The sequence below is a fragment of the Halyomorpha halys genome, unplaced genomic scaffold (assembly GCF_000696795.3).
Source record: "Halyomorpha halys isolate HHAL.00 unplaced genomic scaffold, Hhal_1.1 Scaffold29.1, whole genome shotgun sequence".
Classification (NCBI taxonomy): domain Eukaryota; kingdom Metazoa; phylum Arthropoda; class Insecta; order Hemiptera; family Pentatomidae; genus Halyomorpha; species Halyomorpha halys.
This window is the reverse complement of record NW_027115892.1, coordinates 1,251,256-1,268,745: the sequence shown is the minus strand read 5'-3', so window position 1 is coordinate 1,268,745 and position 17,490 is coordinate 1,251,256. Positions and strand designations below refer to the sequence as shown.

At 30.3% G+C, this 17,490-nt stretch overlaps 1 protein-coding gene and 1 long non-coding RNA gene across 4 annotated transcripts in view; one reads left to right on the top strand and one right to left on the bottom strand.

The window, feature by feature from the left end:
* Positions 1-15,842, top strand: part of LOC106684071 (uncharacterized) — a 17,652-nt gene extending 1,810 nt beyond the window's left edge. Inside the window, exons 1-4 of one of the 3 annotated variants that reach the window (XM_014425933.2) lie at positions 7,307-7,486; positions 14,779-14,919; positions 15,323-15,461; positions 15,670-15,842. In XM_014425933.2, the coding sequence (XP_014281419.1) occupies positions 7,450-7,486; positions 14,779-14,919; positions 15,323-15,461; positions 15,670-15,736 (384 nt within the window). In that variant the 5' untranslated portion in view covers positions 7,307-7,449 and the 3' untranslated portion in view covers positions 15,737-15,842. Of the gene's footprint in view, positions 1-7,306; positions 7,487-13,084; positions 13,251-14,778; positions 14,920-15,322; positions 15,462-15,669 lie in introns of those variants that run through there. The other 2 variants (XM_014425958.2, XM_014425949.2) reach the window with 2 other exon arrangements.
* On the bottom strand, positions 3,909-6,901 carry LOC106684093 (uncharacterized). Its single transcript, XR_001343640.2, has 2 exons — positions 6,626-6,901; positions 3,909-4,181 (listed from the first exon to the last, which is right to left on the bottom strand). It is a non-coding gene; the product is annotated as an uncharacterized lncRNA (long non-coding RNA).
* Positions 15,843-17,490: the final 1,648 nt, after the last annotated feature.

Here is a 17,490-nt window from a genome sequence, read left to right as displayed (position 1 = left end):
ACCATCCTTCAATAGATGTTATGTGTGCCTGTAGTGTTTGTGATGCATTAGTTGGGTCGTTATAATAATAAATAAATCCTTTTTCACTAAAGAGCCTCGTCAGGATGTTGTTTATTGATTTTTTGAGATACTAGAAAAGGAATCCATCAAGGTATATACATGAATTATAAAAATTGTAATGCATTAAGTTCAAATAAGGCATACCTAATGAGCTTGATTTCAATTTTTTGAAAAAAATCTTAACTTTAAGATATACAATTTATTAGTTACCCAACATAACCGTTATACTAACTATTGACACAACCTTAAAAGAATTAGGCATTGGCTCATTCTTAGTTTATTTTGAACTTGGATAATAAGATTCTTCCTAATATTATTGAACCTTAGTCTCAATTTAGAATTATATATTCTATTTTATAATATAAAGTTTTATATTTTGACTTACTTGATTGTTGTAGATAGTCCTCTGTGATTTGCTGTTTTATTATGTTCAATTATATCAATACAGGTACATTAAGAGATTATGAAAACGAAACTTACTTTTAATAAAAATATTAAGAATTTATTATTTTACTTATAAATTAACTTATAATTCTCAGCGGACCACCAGAGGCTACACTTAAGTCTATGTTCCAGCATCGATTCTAGGATAAGACTTCCGATATTTTAATAAGGATATTAAGAAATAGATATTCAGAAAAATCTCGTGATCAGTACCGATTATGAACATTCGGGTTAAGCATTATTGTAGTTATCAGTTGAGTAGTTTTCGAAACCTAGTCAACCGAAGTGTGGCTGAATAGAACGGATCTGTGAATATTTGGCAAGTAAGTGAAGCTTGAATGATAACTAAATACATTACCGAAATATCGGTACGGTTCGACGTCAGTCATTGAGCAAAACACTCATTCCTTTTTACCGGTTTAAAATATAGAATATCGCTTAAACTGTGGGGCCGATTTCAGGAACTAAATATAACAACCGTGTGGGAATAAAACAAAAACCAAAATTTTGCCTTATTGCATGCGATTTGCAAGTTGAAAAATATTTTGATCCTGAACGGGTTTATAAAAATCAGGGGATGGCTCTGGAGGTAGTTTTTATTTTCGTAGATGGAAGGAGAAGGGGGTGACAAGAGAATTTAAACACTCGTAGAGCAGGCTAGGATTATATAATCCATTTTGTTTGGTAACTTTTAATATTAGTATTTATTCTTTCTTTGAGGTGGCAACCTCTTCAAATGTTAATATGAGAGTATGGGAAGGATGATTTGTAGAATTATGTGATTATATTGTCTTATTCTGCCTCAGGGTATAAGGACAGAATATCTCAGTAATTAATAACCCGGTGAAAAGTGATAATTTGAATAAATTAAAAACTATTTTGACTTTGCTGAATCTCTACTGCCGCACAGTACTTGTGACACGGCTGGGAGAGCACTGAGATTCAGGATTTCTGCCATGCCATCCACATTAGGGTAGCAGGGCTTTATTCAGGATTTCCTGGACAGAATTAATATTATTATTGGCGCGACCGACTGTGGAGGTCCAGGGCCTCGCGCGATTGTCTTCCTAAGCACATCGCGCGTTTTATGACGTGGTTTTCATAGGGTGGGCTAGTCACTCCCTCACCTATTTTTGTGAGTGCCACCCACTTACTCAAAAATGCCCGGGGGGAGTGATTATTGTATTATTATATGCTTGAAAAAATCCCGAATAGGGCCGGGGACTCAAACTCGCAACCTTTGGGTTGGCAGACAGGCGCGTTACCACTCTGTTACCGTCACCCTTCCCTCTGGACAGAATATAAATATTAAATTTCCATGATTGTGTTCAGGATTTTATTTTAATTATTTACCTCGGTTGTTTTCTTATTTTCTATTATTTAATTCAGCTATCCGCCAATGTTTATTTATGATGTGTATGATTTTATTTTTATCCATTTTACTTCATACTTAATTATTTCTTGATATTTTTTTTATTTATTTACTTTTATTTTTATTTGATATGTATATATGCTATGATTGTGTACTTACATCACTAATAGCTATTGCTCTTGAGTGTTACAAAATGTATTATTCCAATAAAAGTTTTTAAAAAAAATAGAATTATATTCGGGAAGAATATTTTATGAGTGCTTTACAAACTTGGATGGAAGAGGAATAAGCAAACTATGAAAAAATAATAAGCGCTACAGTAGAAAATTCGTACATAGTTTCTTCCAATTGTATAAATTTGGATTTAAGATTGGCAATCTGGGTTATCTGTGTATATATATATATATATATATATATATATATATATATATATATATGGCTTATAATAATTGAGGTAATTATATTTCTTTTTCAACATATTAATTTAGTTTATAATAATGTAGAATTTATTGCAATTGCTATTCATAAACGGCTAACAACTTTTTTCTATGAAGAGAATTTTTAATTCTCATTTCAAAATCAAAAAATTGAAGGAAACATACACATTTTAAAATCAATTTAGCTCGATATTCAATTTGTGGATTCAATTTGTTCACTCTTTGCGCCTCAATTACCTGATATTTTGGGTGTTTGAATCAAATTAGTTATAAAATGAAGAAAAAAAAATATTAAGAGTTGCATATTTTGTAAAGACAAATACATAAATAAATACGTTTAAATTACTGTTGGGACTCCATGTGGATAGACCGAAACCACACATCGGTTCAAGCAATGAACGCACGATTGCTGGAACATTTTTACTGTCACTTGCATTATTCCATATAATTTTAAACATGCCCAATATTGCTTCAATGTCTTGGAGACATGACATCAAGTCAATAAGAACCTAAATATAATGAAACACGTATTGAATTCAGTTACAGGCTACTACCCGTCTATATTACCATTACCATGCTACTGCTACTGCTCGAAAAATGAAGTCCGGTGTGCGCATCACACAGCTTTCACTTACCACCCTACATAAGTCCTCGAGTCTTGTGTAGATTAGCGGGCTCGTGAAGAAGTTGCTATTTTTGAAAAAAATATCTCAAAAAGAGAAGACTGAAATTATGAACAATTTTTTTTTTAATTCTCTACAAATTCGTATTTTAGGGTTTCTCGAGATGGGAATAACAAATATAATTTTGTTCCTGTCAAGAATAAAAACAATTAACAAAATATAACGACGCAGTCACGCGATCGGGAAATATCGTGCGGTTTTAACATTTTCCATTTGAATAGAATTAATCTATTTTTCCTTTTTTCTTTTTTTATCTATTCATGCGATTCTTTAATATTTTGTATCTATACATTTTGTATTATTTATAACAATAAGAACGGTTTACTTTTTTCAAATAAACATAACTAAAAGTACTTCACGGGAAGATTTTTGAAAATTCGGCATTAAAGCCATGTTAGGATAAAACACTACTCATTGCTTCACCGCGTTCCATCGAAATCGCTAAAGTAATTTGGAAAAAAATGTGAAAAATCGATTCATTAAACATTTAAAGTAGCTGTCACATCCCAGTTATATACCCGTCTTAAATATGCAATTTCAGTTTTGTTCGATTTTTCGTTTTTGAGCTAGGCTGACCATAAATGCACAGACACCATTTTGCGAACCTCAAAACATGTATTTCCGTCGAAAACTCGAATTCGAAATTTATCACGACCACAAAACTTTCCCTCACTATATATTCCATATAGTAAGTCACGATATCATGTTATGTACTAGCTGTTGAGAGATATTTGTTGGACAATAGAAGGGAGTGAGTAACTGTCTTGGAAGTTATTTCCAATATATTTAAAAACAAAACTGGGTTCAGTAATTATTTTTAATTAATCAATATTATTGTGACTTATGAGTTCTTGCTTTGAGAATTCATTTGTAAATTTTTAAAAATTATTTTAAAGAGCAATAAAAAAAAAGGTAGGACTAGTCTTTTTTATTTCCTTTTTCGTTCTAAACACGATGAAAAACGTATTAATACAGGCGACTGATACAGCCATTCTGTAGTTCAGTTATTAATAGAAGAAATGACTGTGGTTTGGAAATATCTCTAATTCACCGACCCAGCTGTCGAGCTGGCGTGAAAACTCTACCCGTCGATTATTCCGAGCAGCCACCGATTGTTGAGGTTGACTTGTTGGTAGGGTCCTTTAGACAGGAATTCTTCTTAGGCTATTTCGAGGAAAAATGTAACTGAAAATAGAAATATTTATATCTGTTTATTTCAACAATAGTTAAGAGCTGCAATAAACCTTGTAAACTTTTTTTTTCCTAAGGTGATAGTGGTTCTTTTCGCTTAATACGAATGCAAAACTGCTAATAAGGACTAATATTTTCCTTATATATTATTCCAGTTAAATACCTAAAGAAAAAGGAGTCGTGTGCAAAAAGTTATGTAACGCCAATTTTTAATAGATTAGGGGGACCTAATCGACAGTACTTAAATCAATAGGAAGAAACCAAATTTAAAGTTTCCAAAAAATTGTACGAAGGACATAGTAATAGCCCATAAACAGTGATTTTTTTTTCATTTTTTGTTACTAAATAACTCCAAAACTATGAACCTTATACAAAACATTATGATATTCGTTTTTAAAGTCGTTAGCATTTGCTTAAATTTGAACCCATAATGAACTCTTTATAATAATTACTTTCAATAACACACTGCTTCAAGAGTTCAGCATTTTTTTGGAATATGTCAAAAATTATTCCCATTCCTTATGTCTTGAAATGTTAGTTTTACGAGAATAGTAAAAAAAAATCGAAATGAGGCGAATTTAATAGCTTTCATTTCAACCAAAAAAAAAAGTTTTAGTACTCTTAAAAATAATAGATAATCAAAATCATTTATTTATAAAAATATTATTTTCCTATTTTTCCTTACCTAGGTCATTTTAGTTTTGATCACCATATATTATTATTATCATATTTTCTAATTACTTCTTTGTCTTACTTAACTTGATATTTTTTTATTTATTCTAGTATTTTGCTTAAATATTGCATTAGTTTCTTTCTCTTTGTTTTTCCATAACTTTAATTTTTAAGTTAAAATATTCATATTTCGTTGTTGTTTTTTTTGCATTATGTTACTTTATATTTTTATTTCCTTAATTATATTATTTTACTTACATATTTAATTACCTATATATACGTTTTATTTCCCAGTTCTTTCAATACTTTATTTTTATCTGTTTTCATAAAGTATAATTATTTGCTTCAATCATTCTATTTATCCTTTTGTTCATTGCTTGTTTTTATAGCCCTAATAAAGGCTAGAAATTCTGGCCGAAATGTTGGCACCAATAAATAAGTTTTTTTAAAACTTATTTCTGTTATTCTCAGACCGCACCCCATCCATCTTCTCATATATATTATGCACGGTCAACTATCTTCTAATCATTAAAAAAAAAATTTATAAGTGAATTTTGAGAGAAGTATGAACTTTTTTTTTTAATTTTTATAAAAACATACGCAGACGATACATGTATACTTTCTGTAAACAACGACCCAACTAATGCATCACAAACACTACAGGCACACATAACATCTATTGAAGAATGGTGTAAAAACTGGAGAATCAAAAAAAATCCCACCAGATCACCTTTACTCTCCGTAAACCTCTGCCCTCCTGTCCTACAGTATCCTTTCTAGATACACCACTAACACCTGTTGAACAGATTCGATACTTAGGACTCCATCTTGACAAGAGACTTACTTGGAATCCACACACAAAACTGAAACGACAAGAAACTGCTCGTAGATTCCGATTGCTACAACACTTACTTGACAAACGCTCTAAACTTCCCATTCATTACAAAAAATTAGTATACACTACAATAATCAGACCAATTTGGACATATGGAATTGAGCTCTGGGGCTCCACCAAACCATCAAATTCTTCCCGCATTCAATCGTTACAATCCAAAATCCTACGTAAAATCCTTGATGCTCCTTATTACGTCACAAATAAACTCATTCATAAAGACCTTAACATCCCATTCGTTGCAGATTTGACCAAAACCAGATATGCGCCTTTTTATTCCAAACTCCTTAACCATCCTAACCCATTAATTCTTAATCTTTCATCCTTAACAATCCCTGATAATCCTCCGAGGCGTCTGAAAAGAAGATGGCCACGGGACCTACTAGTTTAAATTAATGTTTGAAGTACCACCAATGGGTGGTTCCTTCCCAAGATTTTCAAGTGTATATGAAACATACTACATATTTACCTGTTGTATTATTTTGTACAGTTGTAAATTACAATAAATAAATAATAAAAAAAAAAAATTTTTTTTTATAAAATTCTAACAAATATAAAATATAAATCGGGTGTACAAAACATGAACATTTGAAAATGTATTCAAATGGTAAATGATTAATTGTAATTAAGTGTATATAAAAATAGAAGTTATGAAATATTTGTTTCTACTATATCATAATTGGTGTTACTTCTGGCTGAGGATAAGTTTCCATCAAAGGAGGGGTTCACTATTCGTAGATCTGGCTAGAGGAAGATGGCCGGGATGAATTAATGCATTTCCGTAAAAATAAAACCAGAAATGATTTAAATATGCACCTGAACTAAATAATTAATTTCCTCTATAATGTGACCAACAATGTCTACAGTTACAAACCTTGTGATTTTTATGAATTAAAAAAAAATTCAATGTGCATTAGTCCAAGGATGTTCAATATTGAAATTCCATATCGTTGCCAGTTTAGATAGATCATTCCTCAGTTATTTTTCCTATCTTATATTTGGTTATGAATTTCATACTGGTACATTCATGTTGATCTGAACTTTAAAGAGCTGATGATTTCCAGTTGGAATTATTTTTTTCAAAACGTTTTATAATCAAAGAAAATTACCTTCAGGTAAATTCACTAGTTATTAAGTCATGTTTATGTAAAATAATTTTTAAAGCCATATGGAATTACTCATCCACCTGTCCATCCATTAGTAACATAAATCCGAATAAATAATATCAACAGTTCCGTATTTAAGATGTTTTTCTAGAGTTGTCAGCCGCATCATCATGTTTATTAAACCACTCTCTAATACCTATAGTTACATTTCTCTTAACGATTTCTTTCCTAATACATTCGAAGGGCTGGTGATAAGAATATGATAAGCAAAATGATCTGAATTTTTCAGTTAAGTAGTTTCGGAAAATTCCAGAATTTTTATTAATGTTTGATATAGATCATATTACATAATATTATCGGTAAATTTACATTATCACTAGAATAGCTTCGTATAATGTCTTTTTGTACTTCTAGATGTTAAAATTAATAAGAGAAACGTAGGAGCATTTTGTACAAAGTCATACTTATTTTCAATATTGTGACCTGTAAGGATTCGTTTTAGAAGATCAGCCCAGCGAGCGAGAGGTTGCCTGATATACGATTCTCGAAAACATTAGTAGAAGAAAGATAGAAGGATAAATACAGAAGATCAATGCAACAAAAGAGGTCAACCGTAACAGCTGAAAGAGGTTGTGCGAAGGGAGTAATTAGAAGTAGGCATTGCCATTACAAATAATCTTGACTTTAGATCGGGTTTTTAATATTAAAATAATATTACAAAAAAATTGAAATTCCTATTAGTCAGAAAAAGAGGGAAGAATGATGTCTAGAGTTGGACAAAGATAAAAACAACATTCAACGTTCTGTATAACAAGCTTTTTTTTTTTTTTTTTTTTTTTTTAAATAAGATTTATTTATTGATAGATATTACAATCTGCCACACAGTTGTGGGCAATAGGTAATAAATAACAAGCTTATTCTCGTGCAGTGCTAGATCACTTCCGGATTCGAATCCCAAACGATCACTCCATTCACAGAAATGTTCTTTAGAATAGATTCATTCTTTCATTACGTTAATTTACCCGAGTGATGAAATCAATTTCCTTAAATTTATTGATTCGAGTATTAGGCTTAAAGAATTGGCATTCTTTGAGGGAGTTTACGATTTGTGTTTTACTTGGGGTGTCCTGTGATTTTATTTTTATTTATGCTTTTTTTCAAGTATTTATTAAATTATTTAATTTTTTTTTAAATTTTACCAACAAAGTTGTATTGAACTACCTATGTAATAACAGAGGAGTAGGTAGGTACCTCAGTAATTACAACACAAATCAGCAGTCTGTTCATGAATTATATTAGAAGCATTAACTACCTTAGAACACGGGAGCAAATTGATTGAGGAGGAAGGGTATCGTTGGTCAATTCTAGCAGGAAAATGTTTATATTCTAATAGGAGTGTAGGAGCTTACATGGATTGACAATCTAGGCAGTGCCTGTCCGATTGAGTGAACCCCTGTAATATCATAATCTCCTATTACAATGTACAAATTGTAATAAATTAAATAAGAAAAACAAATAATAAAATAAATAAATATTGGCATAAAAACAGAAAATGTTCAAAATTGTGGAAAAGCTCCAAAACGTGAAATAGTAGTGTTATTTGAATGTCTTTTCCATGATTCGAATTTATATCGAGGTTGGCGAAAATTGAAGCAAGGAAACAGAAGATGAAGTTCTACGAAAATTCGGTCTCTAGTCGTGACTAAAACGAAAAGTTATAGTTCGACGCCTTGTGGGTCTCCTGAATTGACAAAGGAATAATTTTAGCACTTTTTTCAAATCGTATGGAGTCGGTATTTGATAAGATTCAGCGGCTAGATCGGGAACAAGAGCCAGATATCATCTAAGAAGAACTGGTTCTAGCAGAAAATAGGGATTTCTAATACTTCCTATTAATTAGTTCATATAGGTATGATTATATAAATATGATAATATAATTAATCATATAGGTTAATTATATATTAACTTTACAGTGGCTATTAGGTCAAGACGAGGACTGTTTATGAATGTGCACATGTCTTTGGTAGACTAGTAAAGATTTGGTGACTAGTGTAGCAACCGAATTATCTGGATCCTCTGTACAAATAGCTACATAGTAATTGTGGGTTACCAAGTAATAATATTTTGTTTAAGCACTAAAGTAGATGGGATTTTATCATGGAACAACTACGAAATACGAAAGTCCCAGAATACCTTATGAGGGTTGTCTAGCGTTACGCTTCGGATAGAATCTAGTGCCGAATTGAAAATGTACAAGAACTGTCGAAAGCATGCGCAGTAAGGTTTTTCTTATTCCAAAATCTTTTCTGCGCGGGTTTCTGACAGACTGTGACATTCAAAATGTTTGTTAGAACAGACTAAGAATATTCCTGAAATTGTTTGATTATATGTTACGTAATTTCAATTTATTAAATTGATTTGAATATTTATAATTTTTTTTTATTGTTATTAATCCAAAATATTATTAAGGAAGAATCTATTAACAATTTCACCATATTGCTCAAGAAGTCACTGGTTCTCTTCATTATGTTTCATGAACTAATTAGCAAGTAATTTTGGTAAAATCTGAATTCTGAGATTTTGTTGCTGTTAAATTAAGTATATCATTGATCTTTTAAAATTTATAATTGCTCACGGAAATGATTGCAAATATTTTTGTAGGTGTCAGTAGATTATTATATTCAAACGAAAGGTAATGGTATTTTAATGTTTATAGTCATTCTACAATACGAATTCTAGATAACTATGCGTATAAAAATTACTGTTAAGCTGCATCTATTCAAAGAGATATCCTACCACGTGGTATCTTTGTGTATTGATTTGTGTATATTGACAGCAGATTTTGGTTTGATTCACACCACTGTAGCTGCACGAGTGCCAAGTGCACTTGGTAAAATCATGCTGAATATATAAAAAGGCGAATATACTTATACTTTGCACCAATCTATACGAACGCTTTTATATTAAAGTCATATAACAGTGAGGCTATCAGCATTCTTGGAAGAAATGCTTATCGGTCAATCGTAAAGCAATCTGCATCATTATTCACATGGTTCTGATTGACCTTTTGGCGGGCAATTGCTATCCGGTGTTCCGATGGAGTCGAGATGCCAGAACAAGCTTCCTTGACTATCTTAGCAAACCAAGCGAGATATTAAACTCCTGAAAAATGGGAGAGATGCTAGGAAGCCTCATCAACTAAAAGATGAACCCACTACCTGATCTTGATATTATAATACGAGTGCCTCGGGAACTCATAGAGGTTGACTATTACCAAATTCAGCTCCTTATTTTGAATAATTGTTTCAGTAATAGACTTTGTTAAGTACATCGGCAACCAAGTAGCTTAATAAAACCTCAGTAGTAGGCGCTTGGCCACCGGAATTCAAATTATTCAAACTAAGTCCAAGTTTAAGATTAATAAACACGGTTTGTTTTTATAGTTTTGTAGCACTCAACACAAATAAAGCCATATCTGCCCATATTGGGCATTATATATAAAACTATAATTTGCCATTATTATGCTTTAAGGTCCAATAGTATAAATGTAGAATAGGGGTTCGCATTTTAAGAAATAAACACTACCTAGTTAATTTTCACTTATGGGAAGTTGGCATATGGAGGGTTTTCACGGTCAGATTTAATATTATACCAGTAATCTATTTAAAGTTTTCGTATATTTTTTGTTTATCAATTGTGCATTGTTTTATCCTCCCGCCATGAATCGTGAATACTGAAGATTTTACCATGTAAACATTCTTTTACGTCATGACGGAGCCGATATTTATTTCAAATGGTTTCCAATTTATAAATAAACATAAAATAACCAATTAAAGCTTAAAAAACAACATTAAAGAAAACTATTGTAAACAACTTAATTGATCTATAATACAATGATCTCATAGTTAAGCCAACATTTGGTAGCGAACAGTGTCCTCATTCACAAAAAGAAAAAGCGACCATACATTCTTAGAACGACGAAATTATGTTTGTACGTAAAATATGAGGTTTTTAAATTATACACCCTACCCCCCCCCCTCCCAAAAAAATACAATTTTTAAATTAAAACTACAACTTTCTTGGCTATTAAACAAAACATGTTAGTAATTGTTTGATTTAGTTATTCTAATAAAAAAAAAAGAAAAAAAAATGTGTAGTACAGTAAGTATGGTCCGGAGTAGACTATCCTTGCTCAAGGTACGGCGTTGCATATGTTTTTGTAAATTAACTACAATATGTTTAGTTAAACTTTACTTAAGTCATCTTTTATTTACTTTTATTCTTTATTTTTGCTGTAAGTAATATAAGTACAACACCATGAAATCGTTCTGTTATTGTCTTTGTTTTTTAATGTCAATAAATTTAATTTTTATATTATTGTATTCCTCCATTGCTCTGTCTAACTTTAATAGTTATTGTATAGATCTTATCAATTTAATCCTGACCCACCATTATTACAACTGTTGGGAATGCTGATTTCGCATTCTTTCAATCTATGTCACTATCTTTTAGATTTTATGGCTTTTTAAGGGAGAATCATGTAAAACTAGTTAAATATTTAAAATGTATTGTTCAATACCTTCTTTTCTAATTTGTTTTGTAGGTCGATTTGTGCCTTTTTTTGCAATTTAGATGGTTCTAAACCACTCCTACATTTCGTGGAAATTTTGTGTTAGAGGATGAGTAGAGGTGCGAAAAACGAATATCAACTTTATTTTTCATTATAAAAATAATTTATTACACTTTGCTTGGTCTGTTGGTCCAGATAATTTTAATACTGAATTTTTATGATGGTATAAAAAGGTAATAATATACCAATCGACTTGTAGACTAAGAAAAAAATAATGTCGATTCTATTGTAACCACAAGCTCCTTCAATCGAATTAGGCCAAACTTTTTCTTTTTTAATTATGGGGGTCATGAGTCCTCAAAAAACCTCAAATACTCTCTTTCCTAGAAATAAAAAAAAAAACTATTTAACGTGCCTCACTTTGTAACGTCATTTGATCTAAATTGTGTTAATAGTTTACAACAATGTTTTCCAAACTTTCAACATCTGTGCAACATTACTATAATTAGTATCCATCGTAAAAAAAAGAAAAAAAATTATTTTAACGGAATCAAATTCAAAATATATTCGCATCTCCTTCTTTAGCTAATTAACAAAAAAAAATATGCGAAAATTAAAATTGATTCAAAATAAATTGTAAATAAAAGTTATGATATAAAATTTTATTATTTTATTCTTCTTGATTACTGCTATAATTCATGAATACCTACTACTATATAAAAGTTAGAAGTTGCAGCCTTCAGCCATTGTAATAAGGTCCACCATGAATTTAATAGATAGAAATTATGTTTTGTTAAATCAATTAAACTAACTGAAGCATACATAGAACCTAAATCTTTCCTAATAAAAAAATCACACGAATGATCGCTCACCTTTACGATACCAATTCAAAGTTCCAGCACCTACACAATAACAATTCAATTTGTATGTAAAAGACTGTTTTGTGTAGATATTGTCTTCTGGGACATAAAATGGAGGATCACACCGGCCGGTGTCGCCACGGATGTGTATAATAAACTGCACAAACTATTGTACACTAATATAAATATTGATACAATAAACGTAAACAACACTAACAAGTGATGAAAAGTTTGTTCTCTACATTTATAATAACAAACACTTAACTTATCTAAACCTGGTGCTGTGCACACCCCCACCAAACCGTTCCAGAACTCCTAAAGGTGTTAACCCGCGGAATACGTGTCTAATATTTTCGACTTGGTATCAGCTCAAAAGATTTCATTGAAACCTATCCGCAGCTCCTTCTTGTGAGTGTTAAAACGTTTCCACATCCCGATAGTAATTAGTCTTGATTTATTGATTATAACTTTAATTTAAAATAGGTTTTTATATATAAAAACCTATTTTAAATCAATTAGAATAATCTAATTGATTTAAAATAGGTTTTTATATACATTATTCAAAATCCTGAATGGTTTGCAAAAAACATCACGCTAGTCCCATCACCACTTTTGACTGTAAAAAACTTTCGCATGCGCTATACACTTTTTCCATTCCAAGTACTGTACTGCGCATGCTTCTGAAAGATTTTTACGATCAAAATGGTTCTTAGAACAGACCTATCACATCTCTGAAGTTTTGTGATTGAATATTATATAATTTCACTTTATTAAATTGATTTGAGTACTTTTCTAATACTCTATTAGATAGCTTAGTAGATACATATTTAAAATATAAATAAATATAAAACATTATTAAAGAAGCATCGATTAATAATTTCATCATATTGCCCAAGAAGTCGCTGTCTCTTCGTGCAGGAGTTTCGTGGACTGTATAGGGAGCAATTTTGGTCAATTATTCTGGTAAGATCGATTTAAATTTTTTCATTTTTAATTTTGGAATTTATTGATTTTAAATTCAATACTTTTTATTGATTATTAATTTTTTATTTAATCATTCAAAGTTGCTATGAAGATTCGCTACTCTTTATTAGTATAGTTAAACACATTTAAATTCAACCTAGTGACCAAAATATTAATTACTAAGCTGTCAGTATTTCGCCAAATTTCTTCATGATTACAAATCTACAATTCTAACATAGTCATAAATAAAAAGTTCAATAAAATCACTTGTCGAATCTGGAACCATCCCAAATTAACCTCATAAGAGTTTACTTCTTTCAAAAAATTCTAAAATTTTAACTCACCTTATCTAAGTTGAAAAATGCTAAGATCTAGTAAGACCTTCATATCTATTTATACTTAAGTACCTATTTATAAGTAATTGTTATATAAAGACAATGGAAGCATATCATAATAATAAGATGTGTAATTACAACGTAGGATGTGATCCACTTTATTAAATTTAGAATGAATTTCAGAGAAAATTTATATTTTATAATAAATTTAGAATTTTCAGTAGGTGAATTTATGCTTTAATCTTTTTAGAATATTAGAGTAACCACTATTGTGTATTATAAAATAAAAACATATCTGTTTATGTTGTTGTGGCTTTAAGATGTTTGCTTATTAATTTTAAGTGACTTTGATTAATTACAAATACATAAATTGGTAAATGTTAGTTTTAAGGCCAGAAATATCATCTCAAACCAAACTCTCTTTTTATTATCTGCACTTTCTTTTTTCAATACTATCTTAGTTTTGAAGCTGTTAATAATTTAGAAATTACTAAACTAAACTTAAATGTTAATAATAATATTGTAGCTTTTATTTAAGGAATACAATAAAATAAATAAAAATATTTTTTATTTAATTTATTTATTGATATTTTCAACTGTTATAAATATATACAATAAGTAAATGTGATGTGATGAATAATACTACAATGGCATGTTACAGACATGTGGAGAATCTACCCGTTGGTAGAATTCCAATAACATTTTTAGAAGAGAAGATCTCGAGAGCATCTTCTTTTCAGGCATCTGAATTACGATTACCAGACAATAAAGGAGAAGCCAGGTTAGAAACAAGTGGGTTTGGGTAGTTTGTCATGGAAGGATTGGGATCTGGTTCTGGCCAAATTGGCAACATATGGAACATTGAGGTCATGATGGATGACTTGATTATGACAAAGTATGGAGCATTAAAGATTTTGGGCTGTAGGGATTGAATACAAGAGAAATTCAATGTTTATTGGATGCTATGGATCCAATGGTTTATTGGAGCCCCAAAGCTCATCTTCGTAAGTCCAGATAGGCCTTATTGTATTCATGTAGATCAGTCTTTTGTAATGGATTAGAAGCTTTGATTGTTTGTCTAGTGCCTTTAAGTGCTTTAATAGTCAGGAATGACGAGCAGCTTCCTGTCTTTTTATAATTTCATATTAAAAATATTAAATTTTAAACACTCCAAGTATTAAATAATGTTGCAGGGAGTACCATGCCAGGACTCACAATCACTCGAAGAAGACACGGCTTTACACGGAAGAAAATGTTAGACTGGGAATTGTTAACTATCATTGGTTATCAAGTATTTGTCCTCCGTATGGCTTTGCTTCTTCGAGTTGTAGAAAGTATGAATATTGAGCATAATTATTTTTCAATAAATTAAGTCACTCAACAGATGAACTAATTCTTTTTCAATCAATCTCAATCTTAAAATATATTTTTTCAACTTATGAAAACAATATATTTCGTTTGGATATTTCTGTGGTTTTTTTTTTTAGTTATCATTAAAAAATAAATGGAGCAGTTAAAGTACATATTACATAAAAATTAAAAGTTATTTCTACGTAACTGGAATAATGAAAGGAATGTAAATGAATACATTTTTTTTTTAAATCAATTATTTGTATGTATTAGTATTCAGGGTTCTTTTTCTCATGATATAAGCTATTGTGTATTTGAGTTATATCATAGTCATAAATTATAATCTATGGTGTCTGTTATGTAACATCTTTGACTATATGTTCATAGAACGCTACTTTCAACAGAAGAAAAAAAAGATACCTTATCAAGATATTGGATATTCAGATCTGATCAGTTACCTGTCTTCTATTGAGGGTATTGCTGTCACCATGAATTCTACCAATGGGCAGTATCAAGTGGAGGCTGAGTGAGTTATAGTTTGAACATCATTTATAACAATATGCACATACCTCATGATAGCCAAATGTATTTAAAATTTGTAGTTTATTACTTTACCTAAAATTTCAATATCATAATATATTTTTTCTTATATATTTATTAAATATTGCTTCTAGCATATTACTTTTATCCATGAGTAATGAAATATGATATAATTCCATATTTAATTGTTGCAGCAGTCATCAAGAGTTCACCAACCTCCTTTTGGTCTATTTCTACCAGTATGGGGATGACCTTATTTGAATTTGGATCACTTTAAACGATATGAAATTATTTTCTGGTTTGAAAATCATATTTTTTTTAGTGATTGTATTGTGAATAATAAAACCAGCTTTTATATTTTTACCGATATTATCTAAATATCATAATTCTTCCTGTTATATTAAAGAAACGATAATGATTGTAGATTTAATTAAATTGCTAACACATTTGACATTCTGTGCAAGAAGTTTTCTTTTACTCATCAGTCTTTTTTTTCTGTATGAGTTTTCATCTTATGCGATTTCAATAAGCTCGAAGTTCTTCACTGAGCATCTTCCTCTGTATTTACACCACATACTGACATAAACGACAAAGAAACATGACACCTCAGTCCATTAGACATGCAATTACTGCTGACACTGCTACAATTCTGATACTTGGACTAATAAGGCACTTAAAAAAATTAAAGTCCAGGTCATGACTTGACATATGCTGAGATGCTCCAGAAAGTGCTTATTAAGGCTCTAATGTCCCATAAGGCAATTCACAACTCAATATACCTATGAAAACTAAATTCTGAATACAATGGAAACAGTCCCATATAAGCATGATTTAAAGTCTTCCTCATAGAAATCGATTATTTTACTCCCATTTTTTAAAAATGATTTTATCCATGATAATTGAGCTTACTGACTGTCAAAGGAATAATTCCTGACCATCAATTTGGTTTTCTGAAAGTCAGATTTTCCAACTCAACTTTTAAGAACCTCAATCTTTAGGACAGATTTTTCTCAGGATGAGGTATATGGAATGAATATTAATTAACGAACATATGTTGTTGATTTGATTTAATCAAGCAGTGTGAATTATCAACAATCATTTTATAGTCCAGTAAAATTGCTAGTTAACCTAGAAGTAATTAAAAAATAATGTCTTCAAATGTATATAAAACTGCAAAAAAAAGTATATATGTATTTATTCTTAGATTTTAAATAGACCTATTTTTGCCCTGCTGAGATGTTGAGTGCCAGATGATGTGCAGTGCATTTATATTTTTAACTAGAAACCCATTTACTACGAATGTATTTTAATTTTTTTTTTTTTTAGTTTCTTATATTCAAGAGTAAAACTTTTTCACTTTTTATTTTTATAGCTGTAAAAAATATGTTGTTTCATTATCACTCTGTGTTTTATCAGCTAACCCTCATTTTCTTTTTAAAAAATGATTCATTTTACTTAGCCTAAAAAACAGAAACAGTTAACTTTCTAGAAAACTAGTTGTTGAGCTATTTCAAGAGTGCAACATGGAATATAATTTTATTGAAGAGAAAAACTAAATTTTTTCCTCATTCTCATCAAGTTTTCAAGATCTTGAAAAATAATTCCTGCACGAAAAAAAAAGGTCTTTGTCTTTATACAATGTAGAGAAAATTTGCTAATATTAGAACACCAATTGAACTTTTTACGTTCAATATTGTCCACTGTACAGTTTTTCAAACACCAATATTTTTTTATAAATAATGAGGGACAACTTTTTTAAATATATCTTGGCAAATATTAAAACTACTGTTCCTAGCAAAATGTTCATTATAAACTAATTTATGGTGTATTTAACTAGCTTCAAATTGAGTCCTTTTAATTTCTCTCATTATGCTATTATTATTTATTTATTTATTATTTTTTTTATGACCCATTTCCTGGTTATTTCTGACAAACGGGGAGAGGGTTATCTAGAGGTGACTAACCTAATCTAACCATGGTGGGGCTGCCACAAAATGGAAATAGGCCTCCTTCAG